This window comes from Pediculus humanus, genomic scaffold, assembly GCF_000006295.1.
Source record: "Pediculus humanus corporis 1103172107382 genomic scaffold, whole genome shotgun sequence".
In the NCBI taxonomy this organism is placed as follows: domain Eukaryota; kingdom Metazoa; phylum Arthropoda; class Insecta; order Psocodea; family Pediculidae; genus Pediculus; species Pediculus humanus.
Genome location: NW_002987009.1, coordinates 571,773 through 589,940, shown reverse-complemented (window position 1 = coordinate 589,940; position 18,168 = coordinate 571,773). Strand labels below are relative to the sequence as shown.

Below are 18,168 nucleotides of genomic sequence, written 5' to 3'. Positions count from 1 at the left end.
AAATATATATTTATTTATTTTTCGTTAAAAGCGAAAGATATATGTATATATTTAATTTTGTTTTATTTGAATATTTACATAAAATGTATTCGACACCTGAATCCGAATTTTCTCGTTTTTCTCGCCGACCGACCGACCCTTTTTCCATCTTATTATTACGTCATATTTGTTGTTTACATTTTGAATAAAAAAAAAAAATTTATACGATCGTGGAACTAGAAGACAATTATATTAAATTTGCTTTTTTCTCTTTTTCTCCAACGTAAAAACGAGCGACACGAAAACTTTTCATAAACGTTTTAGTAAATTTTAAAGAGAGAGAGAGAGAGAGAGAGAGAGATTTTTTTCTCTTATTTTTAAAAAATTTTTTTGTTTCTTTTTTTTCCGGATTTTCGACAAAAAAAAAATAATAATAAAAATAAGCAAAAACAAAATGTCCCGTTTCCAAAAAAAAAAAAAAATTTTTTTTTAAAAACAATGTTTTAATCCCAAACTCTTGAAATATTTCAACTCCTCCTCCTCTTTTTCCATCCCTTCCTCCCCCCCACTTTTTTTTGTTTACCTTCCTCGTTTCCAAGAAAAAAGAAATTTTGTGAAATTTTTATTATTATTTTTATTTTTTTTTTCCCCGTCGTGGAAGAAGAAGAAGAATACAAAAAAAAAATAATAATAATAAACTTCAATAAATGCAAGTCACATATTTTTTTAATGGCTGGTTCCCCCGCCCTCCCCAAAAAAAAAAAATTTGTCAAAATTTGACTTTTAGCTTTTTATACCGAAACCCCCTCTTACGTCGAGTGATGTAAACTTTAAACTGGAAATTTTATAATGTATATATATATAAATTATATAAATGGTGGTAGTAGTAGTAGCGGGGAAAATAAAATAAAATTTAAAACCGAAATTAAAAATAATAATAATAATAATGTTTTTCGTTCGATTTCTCTTACCATTATTATTATTATTATTATTATTATTATTACTATTATTATTATTATTATTATTATTACTATTACTATTATTATTATTATTATTATTTTTTTTAGATATATAAAAAAAAAAAAATACAAAGATAAAATTTTCAAGTCGTTTTTATTTTTCCACTTTTGCCAACGTTTTAATAAAAAAAAAAAAAAAAACACCATTAAAAAAAAAAAAGGAAAAAGAAAAAAAAATGAAATTTTCTTTTTCTTTTCTTATCTTTTCTCATCTTCTTCTTATTTTCCCTCCTTTAAAATTGATTTTTTTTTTTTTTTTTTTTTTTTTTCGAAAGCAGAAGACAAACTTCATTAAAAAAAACTAAAATATTATTATCGATAGTTTTTTTTTTTTTTGAAGTTTTCACCCCTGAAATCATTATTGTAATATTTTTTTTTTTTAATCGCGTCGCGTTATTTTTAAATTTACGCGGATTTTTTAAATTTACGCGCGGTTTTTTTAAAATTTACGCGGATTTTTTAAATTTACGCGGGATTTTTTTAAATTTACGCGGGTTTTTTTTTTTTCAATGGCAAATTTTAACCTTATTCCCATTAGACTTTTTTTTTTTTTTTTTTTAATATTTTTTTCAATCGGTTTTCCTCTTCTTTCCTTTTTTTTCATTTCTTTCCTTTTTCCAACCCTTTCCCATCTCAATTTATTCCCATTTTTATTATTATTATTATTTTTTCAATGGGAAAACTCTTAAATTAACTTTTATTAATCGTGCAGCAAATCAAGTTTTTCCTTCTATTTTTTTTTTTATTTTTAATTAGGTTTGATTTTATTTGATCAAAAACCAAACCGGAAATAGAAGAAGGTTTTTCTCGAGTATTTACCGAATAAAAAAAAAAAAATCTTTGAATTGAGGCGACCGTACGAACTAGAAAACTTTTCAAATATTAATATTAAATTAATTAATTAATTAATTTTTGATTGCATTGACGACCGTATTATTATTATTATTATTATTATTATTATTATTATTAATTGTTTGTTTATATTTACTTAATTATAGTAATTTTATAGAGCGAAGAATGAGATCGCTATAAAAAAACGAGTTTGTGTCTGTGTGTGTTTGTATTCAATTTAATAATCAAATGTTTATATTATAATAAATGGGAAAAACGTAAACAATTATCATTATCATTGTCGTCGTCGTCGTTGTCGTTAAACGTTTTATTTATTATTATTATTATTATTATTTTCTTCATAATTTTAATTTTGAGCTTTTTCCGTTTGTGTAATTGTTTTATCGTTTGTAAATTGTAATTTTAATACAACGTTTTTTTGATAATAATGAAAATTCGAGGATTTAATCATACGAAATTGTGTAAATGTTTTATATAAAGAGAGAGAGAAAGAGAGAGAGAGATAGAGAGAGAGAAAGAAAGGAAAAGAGAATTTCAATTTTTGTTTTTCTTCTTTTCCTTTATAAATACTATAAAAAAATGGTCGGAGTCTTTGGGGGGAGGCGAGACGAGGGAGGAGTTTATTTTTGCCCGGGGGGGGTTGCAAATATTTTGAAAATGTATGCGTTTACGTAACATATAAACAAATTACGTATTTTATAAATGAATTATCGAGACGAAAAGCTCACTACAACCAACATGACAAATATTATTACTTTATCGTTACATCAAAAAAAAAAAAAAAAAAAAAATTTATAATAAGATAGGATTTGAACTCGGTACTCCCATTTCCCCGATCGACTTTTCTAACCACCTCACTACCATCATCGATTTCAAATCAAAAAACAAACGAAGATAAAAACAATTTTTAATTTTATTCAATGTCAAAACATTTAAATAAATTTATCGAAGGTACGACAATCGCAGCTTATACGGCCATTTTTTTTTTTTTTAAATATAAAAAAAAGGAATTTTCAACGTCGATAATGAATCAATAATAATAATAATAATAATAATAATAATAATAATAATGATAATAATAATAATAAAAAGTTTTTCCTTTTTTTTTCGAAAGTCATAAATAAAATTTGCGTTTTATATTATATAAATCAAACAAAAAAAAAAAAAAAATTTTTTTTAATTTTATTATTAAAAAAAGAAAAAATAATAATAATAATAATTTAAAACTTTTTTCCCTTATTTATTATTATTATTAAATTATTGAGTTTGAAATGAAAATTGGTTAAAGTTTTCTTTTATTTTTTATTTAATACATTTTTAAAATCAATATATATTCTTATATATATATTTTCTTTTCTTTTTAGTTTCAAAAGTCATACCAACTTTAAAAAAAAAAAAAAAAGAGCGAAGAGAGTCGTTTACATGAAAGAAAAGTTTTCTTTTTTTTGTAATTTATTTATCGATGGGAAAAACTTTTTTCTTACGTATCCCCCCCATGTTGAGTTAAAAAAAGTTTTTTTTTTTTATTATAAATTGAATTAATAATGAATTTATTTAATAAAGATAAATTTTTCTTTGTATAAAGGTATAACAATAATTTAAAATGAGGAAAATGACGTTTTCGAATGATTCATGAAACGTGGGAATAGAAGAAAAGAAAAGAAAGAAAATCACCGAACGTACGTTAATTAATTAATTAATTATTTTCTTCGTTACAGATCGAAAGTGGCATCAGCATTGTTAAATAAACACCTGCAAATAAATGGTATAAGTGCGGGTTTGGCAACACTGCCTCATCATGACTGCGAAAACAATCGAAATTTTCAACCCATAGCGATAAATAAAATGAAAAGAGAAAGAAAAGCAGCTCGAACTTTGGGTATCATAATGTCCGCTTTTCTAGCCTGTTGGCTTCCGTTTTTCCTATGGTGAGTTTTTCTTTATTTTTTTTTTCTCTTTCTCTCTCTATCTCTCTTTCTTCCTTTCTCTCTCTTTTTTTCTTTATTTCTTTTTTTTTTATTTATTTTTAAACGTTTAAAAAAAAAGGTGAGAAAATTGTGAGGAAGAGGAAGAAAAAGAAAAAATGGTACGAACGAAATAAAAAAAAAAAAAATTTATTCTTATGACTTTTAACCTTTTGACCTTGAGGGGAAATGAAAGTTTAAAAATATTTTATTTAAATAAAATTCGGTTTTATTGGTTCCCCCATCGCCATTGTTTAAAAAATTTTTTTTTTTTTTTTTATTAACGAACGCGTCGATGTGAAATATCGAATTAAAATCCCAAAAAGAAAATTAATAATTAATAATTTTCCCCCTCTTCCTCCCCCCGTTTTTTTTCTTCTGCTGTGATTTTTCCCCCTTCCGCCTACCCCCGCTATCGAAAACACTCTCCTTTCTCTCTCTCTCTTCCTCCTCTTTCTCTTTCCATCTTTAATTTGTTTTAATGGATTTTTTTGATTTTATACGACTTGACGTTTTAATTCTGGCAAAATTGTTTTTTTTTTTTTTTTAGTATTTTTGACCAATTTTTTTTTTACCCTCCATTTTTATTTCTTTAATGAGAGTTAATTTTCTTTTTTTTCCCCCTCGGGGAAGGGGGAGAGGAAGTGGGGAAAGAGAAAGAGAGAGAGGAAATGAGATTTACAATTAAAAAGATTTATTTATTTTTCTTTGAGGAAAAAAATGATTATTATTATTATTATTATTTTTTTTTTACGTCGAAGAAATAATGGGGGGCCTGAAAAGAGAGAGAGAGAGAGAGAGAGAGAGATAGAGTAAGAATTGAAAATATAATGGGAAAAATTATTATTATTATTTTTACGGTTGAAAAAATTCCCTTTTTTTTTTAAATATGGCGTAAACGAATAGGAGAGGAAGTAATTAAATGTAAAAAGAAATCACGGGTAGCGAATTTGATTTATTATTCATTTTTTTTTCTTTACGTAAATCGAGAATGAAATGATTGATTGATTGAATGATTGAATGAATGAATGAATGATTTCGAAAATAAATTAATAAGAAATTCGCGAATAAAATTATATATCGTTAAAAAAAATCTAAAGTTCGTTACCCTCGTTGAAATTTTCTCATTTTTTTTTCGGGGGGAGGAGGAAAAGGGAGGAGGAAGGTCGTCCTCCCCCTCTCCCCTTTCCAACGTTAAGATTTCGTTACAATTTTTCCCGGTTTTTTTTTTTTTTTATTGATTCAATCAACTATTTAAACACGAATTTGTTTTTTTTTTCTCCGCCATTTTTATTTTAACTTTGTTTATTTATTTTTATTTTATTTTCGCGCTATTTTCCTCGTTTTTGTTATTTTCTCTCTCTCTCACTCTCTCTCTCTTCTTTTTTTTTATTCGAATGTAACTCAATTTTTTTCACCAACGTTTTCTCTCTCTCTCTCTCTCTCTTGAACTCCCTTGCGAAAATCATCATAAATATCTATCCTTTTTTTTTTTTTTTTTTTTTTCATTTTCAGGTTTTACGTATTCCACAGCTTTTCTTTCCATGGCATTCCATTATTCCATTTTTTATTTTCGGTTCAATCAATTTCTTATCTTTTTTTATCTGACGTCAGACTCGGAAAAAAAAAAATTTCTATTCCGGATGTATATACGTAAAAATTTATTTTAGAGTTTCTTTTCCCTTCCTCTCTCTCCCTCTCTCTCTCTTTCCCTCTCTCTCTCTCTCTCTCTCTCTCTCTCTCTTTCTCTTTCTCTTTATTCATTTCATTTGTAACCGTTTTATTTTTTTTTTTTACCTGTCCTTAATATTAACATTCGTTTCGAATTAATTTTCCTTTTTTTTTTTTTTTTTTTTACGTCATTACAAAGATAAAAAAAAAATATACGCGAGAGAATTTTTTTTTGTATTTTATTCAAAAGAACAAAACATGGAAAGGGGGGATAAAAAAGGAGGAGGGAAGGGAGGAGGAGGGGGCGGGTGCGGAAAAAAAATTGAATTCTGTTGTTTTGTCATTTTCAAAATCAGTCAAATATCAAACAAAAATAGAAAAAAAAAGAAAAATTTTATTTTATTTTGTTTTTGACGTTTTTATAAATAAATTTTTTAGTCTTTTTGGTTTCTTTTTTTCCTTACTATTATTATTATTATTATTTATTTATATTTTTATACGAGTGAAAAATGTAACGTGGAAGAAGAAGTTTTTGTAATGTATTCTAAGATGGAATTTTTTTTTATAAAAAAAGGGGGTCAAAAGAAAAGTTTTAAGTAAACGATTTTTTTTTTTTGTTAATAAAAGGACATAAATCAAATAATCCGAGTCTAACGCCACGTTAAATTTTCTTTTTTTTGTAACAATAGACGACTGACAGATACGAAAAAAAAAAAAAAAAACAATTCATTTCTTACGTTCGACAAAACTGATTTACGATGAACAAAAAAATAAAAGGAAAATTTTAAGGCGTCGAAAAAGGCGGGGGGAGAAGGGGGAGGGGGAAAAAGATTTTTAATAAGAAAAATCAAATTAAATGTCTGTTTTCTAACAGTAAATTTTTTAAAAAAAAAGGCAACAAAATGTAACCGAAATATTACAAATAAAATAGACAGACAGACGAAATAAGAAGAATAAGAAAAAGTTTCTAGAAACAAAATAAAACTTTTTATTTTTTTTTGGGGGGGTGGAGGCGGGGGCGAAGGGGGAAATATTTATAATAAAAAAATTTAAGGCGTAACATATTCGTTAGAAAATAAATCGTAAAAAAAAAAAAGATTCATATATAATTATAAAATTTACAAAGTTTTTCTTTTTATTTAAAAAAAAAAAAATCTAATAATAATAATAATAATAACAACGTTTCGTTTCATTTAATTTTATTTTTATTTTAAGTTTTAATAAGTAATTTTTCGTTACGTAAAGTTGGTAATAAAAAAAAGAAAATTTAAATATTTTTCATCCGGAAAATGAAAAATAAAATTGTCAAAGGAAAATGAATAAAATAACAAAAAAAAAAAAAAGAAAAGTTTTATTAAAAACGAAATTGACTTAATTTTTTTTTTTTTTTTTTTTTTTTAAATTTAACTTTTTACTTTGTTCTTTCAAAAACGTTGTATAAAAGTAAATAAATAAAAACTTTGTAAAATTTTTTTTATTTTTCCGATAATTTTTTTACTTTAAGTAATAAATTATACAAAAAACAACAACGACAAAAATAATAATTAACAACGATAATTTTTCATTTTTTAAATATTGGCAACATTGTTTTTTTTTTTTTCAATCCGGTGCGACAAAACAATAAATAATTTTTTAAAAAGTTCGACAAAATTTTAAATTAATCGAACCCAAGCGTGACGTAAAACACGTCACTTGTTTACATTTTTTTTATAAATATTAAGTTGGCAACCGTGTGTTAGGAGGTTGTGTCGTAAAAGGCTATTATTATTTGTTAATTAGTTTATTATATTTATCCTCGGATTAATGTTTAATACAAAATACACACACACACACACACACACACACGATTATTATTAATATCACGGTTAATTTACACAAATCTCTCTCTCTTTTATAACTTTTTCCTTGTCGTTGTTGTTGTTGTTGTTGTTGTTTCTCTTGTTCTCTCGTGTTTATATTCCTTGTCGTATCATTTTACGACAAACAAAAAAAAATCGTTAAAAGAATTTTATTATTTTGTCATAATTATTATTATTATTATTTTCAGGTACATAATAACATCGGTTTGCGGTGAAAAATGCGATTGTCCACCAGGTGTCGTTGCGGCTGTTTTTTGGTTCGGTTATTTCAATTCGGCATTAAATCCGTTGATTTACGCTTATTTCAATAGAGAATTCAGAATCGCATTTAAAAAAACATTGGAAAGCTGTTGTAAAATGATATTGAGATTGGAAACGGAAGATGATGATCTTTGCAGAGCCAACAGCGGATGCCAAAGTAATAATTATTTGAGGTAAAAATAAAATTTTTTTTTTCTTTTTTACCCCCCACCCCCTCACTCCAATCATCCACCCACCCACGCGAAACTCTGATCGACGAGCGATTAAAAAAAAAAAAAAAGTTTAAATGAAAATAAAATTATTAATTTAAATTTTTTTTTTTTTTTTCAACCCACGCGAAACAAGTAAAACAAAAAAAAAAAAATCTAAAAATACGTTTTTTTAAAAATGAATAATAATAATAATAATTGCTCGAAGAAAAGCAGAAGGTGGAAGAATCAAATTTTAAAAAAAAGGGGGAGGTGAGAGGGAGAGGAGGGAAAAATATCGAAAAGGAATCGATTACGTAAGATTTTATTACCGAGAAAATTTTATTTAAAATATCAAAAGGAAAGAAAATAATAATAATAATAATAATAATTTTTTCGTTTCTACTCGTCGTAAAATCTCCATTGACAGATTTTCTATACCAATTAATCGTTTAAGTCGTAAATAATTCACGTTTTCACTCCTCCGCCCCAACCCCCCCCCCAAATAAAAAACATCACATTTTTATTATTTTTTTATGTTTTTTATTTTATTTTAAAGGATTATGATAATAATAATAATAATAATAATAATGGGGATATTTTTTGAATGTGATTTATTCACCGTTTCAATTCATATAAATCATCATGAAAATCTCTTTCTCTCTCTCTCTCTCTCTCTCTCTTTCTTTCTAACTTTCTCTCACATATTCCGATGTCGTTTTTCCACCCGGGTACGAATTTTAAAAATAAAAATTTTTTTTTTTTTGAAATTAAAGTGTAAAATTCAACCGGGAAAAAAATCATTCATTCATTCATTCATTCATTCATTTGTTGAATCGGATAAAATTCATTTCGATTCGGTTTTCCCACCGGGAGAAAGGAGGAAAGGAGGGAGGAAGGGAAGAGCGAAACGTGATTATATTGTCACAATGTAAATATTTTTAAAAAAAAATAATCGGAGGGATTTTCGGTCATCATCGTTAATTTCCGGGAAATGATTCATATAACGAAACTCGGTAGAAAGGGGAGGAGTTTAAAAAAAAAAAAGAAAATTTCCGACCAATCAGAATCGAGAATAAAATGTTTGTTTACGTTTTTTTTATTAAAGTCAAGGTCACTCAGAGTTTTGTTTACTTTTTGACGTTACGATGAGGAGGAGGAGGGGGTGAGAAAATCGTGAATGAATTTTTTTTTCATACGGAATAATTATTTCTAGAATTTTCTTTTAGGAAAAGGTTTTTAGTAAAACTTGTAAAACATGGGAATTCGAATAAAAAAAAAAAAAAAAAAAATTTGGTTTTTATTTTATATTCCCTCCGCGGTATCTTTCACCCCCGAGAATTTTTTTTTTTTTTTTTTACTCTATTTTCATCCCTTGAGTAAAATAAAAATGATAACCTGACTTTATTTTTGAGGCTTAGATAAAAATTATTATTATTATTATTTCGGCATGAGGAAAAATATGGAAAATTGGAACATTTTATTATATTCGACAGGATTTTCCATTAAAAATTTTCTTTCTTTTTTTTTTTTCCAGAAGTTTACAATGAAGGGGATGATGATGAATGACGTAATTATTGGAAGGTTTTATTCGAATACGAATGATAATAATAATAATAATAATAAACATATCGTTTAACAAAAAATTTGTTAACGCGATTCGTAAATTATTAATAAATAAATAAATAAATAAAGTCAATAAATAATTTTTTTTTTAATAAATAAATAAATAATGATGATGATAGTGATGATGATAATGATGATGATGATGACGAAAAAAACAAAAAAATTTTTCGATCGTTTTCTGTTTCTCGTTTCGACGAATTTTACGATTTTTTTTTTCTTCTAAATTAAATAATAATAATAATGATAATAATAATGTCGTCAAATAATAAAACAATAATAATGATGATGATGATGATGATGATGATGATGATGATGATAATGATGATGATAAAAAAGTTAAAAATCTCATAATTAAGCGTGTAGCGATTAATTTCACGTCGGATAAATTTTATTATTACTATCATTATTATTATTATTTAACGACGACGGATTTAAAAAAAAAAAAATTTATTTGTAAACGAATGAATCGATCGATTATCGATTATCGATTTATTTTTTTAAAAAATAAATTTAGTTTAATTAGTTTTAGTGACCAAAAAAAATTAATCGTAAAAAATTTCGTCAAAACGGAAATGATCGATCGAATTTGTTTTAGCTCAATTAACAAATAATAATAATAATAATAATAATAATGTCCGACGGTTGATAATTTTTATTGATTTTTTTATTTATTTAATTTTTGACAATAAATTATTATTATTATTATTATTAAAAATTGTTGTCCGTGTTATAAATAAATATGTATATGTGTTTAAAAGTTTTTTTTTTTTCGTGTTAACATTTTTGTATAAAATTTACTTTTAAACGTTATCATTATTATTAAAAAAAAAAAATTATTGATAATAATAATAATAATTATAATCCGTCGTTCGTGTTTATAAATAAAAAAAAAAAATTTTTTTGAAATGAATGGAAACGTGAGAAAATAAATAAAAATAACGGAAAAGAATAAGGAAATAAATTTAAATGGCGGTTAAATAAAATATTTTTTTTTTACTTTTCGATAAATCATTCTTTCTCTCTTTTTCTCTCTTTCTTTCTTTCTCTTGTTGAATTTCCCAAAGGTTTTCTTTTTTTTTTGTTTCTTAAAGAAAATATCGGTCTTAAATAAATAAAAAAAACATTTTAACGAAAAACAATGGTAAAAGTTTTCTTTAAAAAAAAAAAAAAAAAAAAAAAAAGTGTAAATAGAATAATGTCGAAAAGGAAAAATGAGAGAGAGAGAGAGAGGGAGGGAAAGAGAGGGGGAGGAAGAAAAGAGATGGAAAAAAAGTGAGAGAGAGAGAGAGAAAGAGAAGGACAGAGAGAAACAGACAGAATGAGAAAAAGAAAGAGAGAGAGAAAGGAAAAAGAAAGAGAAACGGAGAGAAAGAGATGGAGAGAATGAGAGAAAGATGGAAAGAATGAGGAAAGAGAAGGAGAGAGAGAGAGAAGGGGAGAAAAATAGAGAGGGGAATAAGAGAGAGAGAGAGGAAAAGAGATAAAGAGAAAGAAAGATGGGTAGAGGAATAGAGAAGGGGAAAAAAGAGAGAGAGAGAGACCGAGAGAAGGATAGAGGTACAGAAAAGGGTAAAGAGAAAGAGAGATAGGAAAAGGGGAAGGGGAGAAGAACAGAGGAAGGGGAGAGACAGAGAAACGGAAAGAGAAAGACGAAGAGAAAGAGAGAAAGATGTAAAAAGAGAGGGAAGAGAAGGAGAGAGAGAGAGAGAGAGAGAGAGAGAGAGAGAGAGAGAGACAAAATTTAAATTGTACGTAACGTTTTCGTTATTTTATTTTTGTCAATGAAAATTTTATTATTGATAACATTGATAACGTTTAAAAGTACGAAAAATTTTCTCGTTTGCTGGAAAAATTATTTATTTGTTCAGTACGTTAAATGTTTGTTATCAACGTATATACGTATGATTGTATCTTTTTTTTTTTTTTTGGAAATTATTTGCTGTGCACAATCATAAAAGAAAATATAATTTTATTAACAAAAAAAATAAAATAATAATAGAAAAAAATTTGTTTATTTATTTTTGTTTAAATAAAAAACTGAAAAAAAAAAAAATTAAATTCCAGTAAATTAATTTCTTATTCTCTAATTCGTGTCATTTTTTTTCCTTCTCTCTCTCTCTCTCTCTCTTTTTTCCGATAATAATAATAATAATAAATAATACGTTAACGTGAATTTAAAAAAAAAAAAAGAATATCTTCAAGTCGGTTTTTCTCTAATGAGAACATTAACAAAAAAAAAAAAAATTTTTTTTTTGTCGCAGATTTAAAAAAATTTGTAAAATTGCGACAAAAATTTTTTTTTTTTGTTTTCTCTCTCAGAACGCGTAAAATTGATTGAACTTAATTTAATTTTCATTAATTTTTCTTTTTTTTGCTCTTGTTAGCTTTTCCGCATTAGGTTTATTATATAAATTATTATTATTATCGTCATTTTCCTTTTCTGATCGCGACAAGTTTCCCTTTCTTCATCCTTTCCTCCCTTACCTCCCTGAAATTTTTCAAGTTTTTTACACGATTCTTTTGTTGTAAATTTTTTTTTTTTGTTGGTTATGTTGATTATAAGACTTTTTAATAAAGTGTGGAGGGGGGCGGGGGCGGAGCTCTTTTGTCGATTATTATTATAATGATTATTATTATTTTTATTATCGTACAATGACCTTTGACATTTACCTTTTTTTTCACGCTTTGCTTCATTCAATATGTATATATAATTATTCAGTTATTTTTTTTTAGATGTAATTATACTTTTTATACTTTTATCAAATCTTTTCCTCTCTCTCTCTTTTCTACTTCTTTATCTCTCTCTTTCTCTTTCTCCTCTCTCTATTTTCTTTTTTTCTCTCTCTGTTTCTCTGTCTTTATGTCTGTTTTTTTCTCTCTTTTACTTTCGCTTTATCTCTTTTCTTTTGATCTCTTCTTTCCCCTTTCTCTCCCTTTGTTCTTTCCCACTCTTTCTATTTTCTTTGCGTGTACTTTTTGTTCTCTTTTTCTCTCTCTCTCTCTCTCTTTTTTTTTGATATTCTAATCAATTTCACTAACTTCCAAATTAAGTTTTTCATTATTATTTTTCTCGTTTTAAACATAATTTTTTTTTTTTTTTCATTATCAAACTCAAAGAAAATTATGTGAAAATGATAATAATAATAATAATAATAATGATTTTTCCAGAATTTTCCATTTGTCACTTAGTGAAAATGACAAGAAAGAGTAAAAGAGAGAAGAACAATTAAATTTCAAATTAAATAAAATTTGACCGAAAAAATTTTTTTAAAAACAATATTAAAGTCAAAAGTAATTGAATTTATTTTTTTCGTAAACAAACGAGACGCGAAACAAACAAACAAACAAACAAGGAAAAAAAAATAATTATTTTACACGAACTCACGCACGCACTTAAAAAAATTTTTTCAAAATGGACGAAAAAAAAAAATTCTTTAAAAATATTCAATTTCAAAAATTCTTTCATCGATTTTCTTTTTTTCTTTTTTTTTTTTTAGGGAGGTGAACCGCCGGGAGGAGGCGGAGAGCGGGGGTGGGGTAAGGCGAAAAGAAAGAGAAAAAAAAAATTTATTTAATTTTATAACGCACGAAAAACGTCAGAATGCGTCAATCGTCACGAAAATGTCGCAAAACTGAAAAAGCGCGAGAAAAAAGGGAAAATTTTCAAATCGCCTACCCCTCCCCCTCCTTCCCACCCATTTCTTCCTCGTTTCGCCCCCTCCCCCGTCACACCTCCACGGCACATCCTATAATTTCAGGTACGGGCGTACATCCATCGAATTAATCATTAAAAATTTAAACATTTTCTCCGCCTCTCCTCCTCTCTCCCCTCGCGGCCCCCCACTCCTCTACAATTTTTTTTTCTTTTCTTCCTTTTCTCATTAAAAATGAAAAAACGTGGTATTAATTTTTTATTACGCGTTGACGACGACAAAAAAGAAGAAACTTTGAAACGAAGTGGAAGTAGAAAAACGAAAGAAACGATAATAAAAAGGCGTCGTGGAAGAAACTTTTTTTTCTTTCCCACTCATTCATTATTATTATTACTATTTTTTTTGTTCGTTCGTTCGTTTTTTCAGTTGGCGTCGAGACAGAGAAGAAAACTTTTTTTTTTTTTTGTTAAAAAGGTAAATTAAGTCATTTTGAATTTTTTTTTTTTTTGAGGGGGGCAGAAGAAGTGGAGGAAAAGGAGGAGAGGAGCAATTTACAAATTTTTTTTAAAAAAGGTAAGTGTTTATAAATATTTGAAAATTTATTTATTTTTTTTTTATTATTAAATTTTATTTAAAAAAAAAAATTAATATAAAAATATAATTTTAATATAAAATTAATAAAAAATTGTGATAATAATAATATAATAATAATAATAATAATAATAATAATAATAATAATAATAATAATAATAATGATAATAATAAAAGAATATCTTATTGCAATGTCATTCGGTAATAAAAAAAAAAAAAAACGTAGAAATGTTGATAATAATAAAAGTATTGTTGTACTTGCGTGTGCTTGTGTGGAAAATAAAAAAATAAAAAAAATTGTCTTGTGCCACGTAATATTTTATTAAAATTCTTTTTTAAACTTTTTACATGTGTTGCCTGCACACGAGACAAAATATTATTAACGTTTTTTTTTTCTTTTTTTTGAAAATTTCTCGAATGATTTATATAAAAATAAAATCGTAAGACGTGTAACTAGAAAAAAAATTTAACCCATTTAATATTCTCTCTTCTTTCGAGAGATCAATCGATATCCGATCGACTGTCATAATTATTTGAACCGAAAAATTAAAAAAAAAAAAAAAACTCGACCGTATTTTTTTTTTATTTTTAATTTTTTCGTTATCATCATCATCATCATCATTATCATTATCATGATTATCATCGTCGTCGTCATTATTATTATTATTATCATTATCTTTATCATTATTATTATTAGGATTGTTTTAAAAAAAATTTATTTGTTGAGTAAAGAGAGTAATAAAAAATTTTTTATTCGAGCTATAAAATAAATTTTTTTTTTTTTCTAATGTTGGCACGTGAAAAAAATTAACGGAATTTTTTTTTTTTCTTTGAGGGGGAGTGGAAGGTGACTTATGACCTTTCTTTTTTTTTGCCACGCCATTTGGGGGAGGGGAGAGTCGAGAAACGTAGGAAAAAATTAAATGTATATATATATATATTAAAAAAATTATTAAAATTTTGTATTATGTCGTGGAAGAAGAATGATACGTCGTGTTACGACGATAATATTTAACGGTAGAATAGAGGGAAAAAAAAATTTTTTTTCTAATCTCCTTCCACGATTTTTTTTTTTCGTTATCGTTTATAAAAAAAATAGTTTTTAAAAAGGCAAAAAAAAAAAAATTAAAATGACCGGAAATGATATTTTTGTTTTAAACGGAAGGAATTTGTATACAATTTGAAATTTTTTCATTAAACTTTAATTTTATCCGGAGATTTTTTTCAATTTTCCTCCACGACATTTTGATTCGACTTGGATTATTATTATTATTTTCTAAAGGCTCCCCAATTTAATCTTAAGATTAAAAAAATAAAAATCTTTTCGTATTATTCTTTTCTTTTTTTTTCGTTTGTAAATATTTTGTAATCTGATTATTCTCACTCTTTAATGATTCTCATTAATTTTCTAATTACACGTTACGAAAACCGGATACGTTATTATTATTATTATTAATTTTATTCGTATCATTTGAAAATTCCATTATTTTTCAACAAATGTTATTATTATTATTAATATTTTTTTCTACTTATTTAACTTTTCTGCTATTTCTTCTGCCACTTCAAAAAAAATTTTGTTTTTTTTTTGCATTAAAAAAATGCATTTTATTATTATTATTATTATTATTTTCATACTTGTTATAAAAATTAATCGTTAAATGAAAAAACGTTATACTTAAGTCGAGTGCGCGCCATTTTGTTTTCGAGGCCGAAGGGGGGCAAAGGGGGAGAGAGAGGTAGAGAGGGGGGGGAAAGAAGCGGAAACAAAAATTTAAATTTTTTTTAATAATAAAAATGAAAAAAAGCGTTCGAATGCGAAAAAAAATTTTATGCGAAATTTAAAATAAAAAGAAAGTTGGATGGGGAAAAAAAAACTTTTATGTCTGCTACCACTTACATAATATTAAAAAAAGTATTATTATTATTATTATTTGAATTAAATAATTATGTATTTCATTCACGAATTTATTTATTTGTGATTCGGATGAGTGACGTCATAAAAAAAAAAATATCGTGACAGTAAAATTCAAAACGTTTTTTTTTGTCTTTGTCGTCATCAATTAAATTTTAATTAATTTAAAAATAAAAACGGTTTTTATATAACAAAATTAACGTTTAGTTTTCTAAATACACGATTGTTTTATTTTATTTTATTTTATCTTTATTTGTTTTTTTTTTTTTTAAATTTTAACAACCGGAAATTTCACTCGGGGTTAAATAAAAAAAAAAAAAATTTTAAACCGGAAATACGTATTAAAAACGGAAAAGCCGATCTTGTTTTTCCCCCTTTTCGTATTTACGTATTACATGGGTTGTTTTAAAATAACAACAACAACAACCGGATACGATAAAAAATTAAATAAATAAAATTTAAAAAAAATGTTTCGGGCGTTGTTTTGAGAGAGAAAAAGAGAGAGAATGAGAAAAAATGAGAGAGAGAGAGAAAGGGGAAAAAGAGAAAAAAGATATAAAAAAAAAAGAGAAAGAGTGAGAGGGAAATAATGAGCGAAAAGAGAGAGAGAGAGAGAGAGAGAGAGAAAGAAAAAAAAATTGAGAGAAAAAAAAAGAGAGAAGAGAGAATGAAAGAGAGAGAGAGAGAGAGATATGGAGAGAAAAAAGAGTGAAAAAGAGAGACAGAAAGAGAGAGAGAGAGAGAAAGAGAGAGAGAGAGAGAAAGAGTAAAGAAAAAAGTTTTTAATTAAAAGATTTTCTTGTGATTAATCGTCTGGAGTTTAAGCTGTTGTCGTTTTGCTGTCGTCGTAATCGTCGTACGCCATTTTTAACGTGACGTGATTTTTGCTACCGTTAATACATTCTTTCAATAAATATATTTTTTTTGTCGTCTTCTTCCCCGATACATCATCGAACACGAATATTTTTTCTCCTCCTTCTCCTTTTTTTTTTTTTTTTTTAAATTTACACGTATTTCCATGCAATTTTTTTTTCTTTTCTTCTTCCACGTCTTTTCCTTTTTTTTATTGAAAATATTTTTAAAATTTGCGGTAAGAAATATATAACACCGTTAACGGGAGTCAAATTCTTGATAAAATGTTTTTTTTTTTTTTTGTCCAGGTCTTGGTCGAAAAGGTCGAAAATGAAAATTGAGGTCGCATGTAATATTTAGGCATAAATTATTCCGTCGTCTAGGAAAAATTATATTTTAATGGAAATTTCGTTAAACGTTCGTAACCTTTTTTAATAAAAAAAAAAAGGTTTAAAAAAGGAAAAGACGACGCCATTTTAAATTTTTTTTTTTTTTTTTCTAAAACAACGAATTCCATCCGTGTTCGTTTTTATAAATTTTTTTTTTCGTGACTGCTTTTCTCCTGCTGTTGTTGTTTGTTGTTGTTGTTGTTTTACACCTGTACTTGTTTTATTTTTTTATCACGCTTTTTCAATTCGACATACGTTAAATACAAAATCACGTGATGTGTATTCTCACCCTCCCTTTTCCGGAACTGCCAACCTAACAAATCGACATTTATTCAAATTCAATTCGCATTCGTTAAAAATTTTCCTTGTTCCCCATCATCGATTTCGGTTATTTTTTTGTCAACGTCATTTTTTCCTAATTATTATTATTATTATTATTATTATTATTATTATTATTATTATTATTATTATTATTATTATTATTATTTTATTTTTTTTTATTTACAAAATTAAACCGACACACCCAACTGCTTAAAAATTCTTTTATTATTTTAATTTTTTTTTTGTAAAATAAAAAGAAAAGTGAGGGAAGGAGAGGGGGGAAAGGAAAAAAAAGGGGGAGGGCAAAAAAAAATTAAATTTCGAATTAACATAAAATTCGTATGATTATTATTATTATTATAACCATTTGTATGAGAAATCCAAAAGAAACATACATATGAAAAATTATTTCAATCGAATTCCGCCATATTTATTCGGGGGAAAGAGAAGAAGGGAAGGAGGGGGAAGGGGGAAGTAAAAGGGGAAAGAAAAGCAAATCGTTTTAACAAACAAATTTTACTACTTTTGGTTTTGGTTTTTTTTTTTTTTTGTAAAAAAAAAAAAGTTTTTCAAATGGATTTTGCGATGATGATGATGATAATATTTATTTTTAGAATAGGAAAAGAAAAAGATGCGTTTGAAAAAAAGGTTTCGAAAAAAAAAAAATTTTTTTGAAAGGATAAAAAATGAAAAAGGTTTTATTATATGTGAGTGCGTGAGTGCGTGTGCGCGTGTACTTACATTTTAACACGGATACAATTTTTTCTTTTGAGAAATGATTTTCAATTGCGACCGTTAAAAAATTTTTATTTTATTTTATTTAAATCGAAAAAAAAAAAAAAAAATTTTTTATGGCTTAAAACCGAAAAAGGCCGCCATTTTAAAAAAGGAAAAAAAAACACGCGCACGCGGCGGTGACGATGAGACCATTCTAGAAAATTCCAATAACCGTATAAAAAAAAAAATTATTAATAAATTAATGTGAAAAAATTAAATCGGGAATTTTTCGACCCCCCCACACCCCTAAACGT

General features: G+C 26.1%; 1 protein-coding gene across 1 annotated transcript in view; it reads left to right on the top strand.

Moving 5' to 3' along the window:
• Positions 1–9,362, top strand: part of Phum_PHUM027040 (class A rhodopsin-like G-protein coupled receptor GPRoar2, putative) — a gene marked incomplete at both ends in the record, with an annotated part of 22,126 nt that extends 12,764 nt beyond the window's left edge. Inside the window, 3 exons of the mRNA XM_002422952.1 lie at positions 3,569–3,778; positions 7,533–7,762; positions 9,331–9,362. Of these exons, the coding sequence (XP_002422997.1) occupies positions 3,569–3,778; positions 7,533–7,762; positions 9,331–9,362 (472 nt within the window). The remainder of the gene's footprint in view (positions 1–3,568; positions 3,779–7,532; positions 7,763–9,330) is intronic.
• Between the last annotated feature and the right edge of the window lie 8,806 nt (positions 9,363–18,168).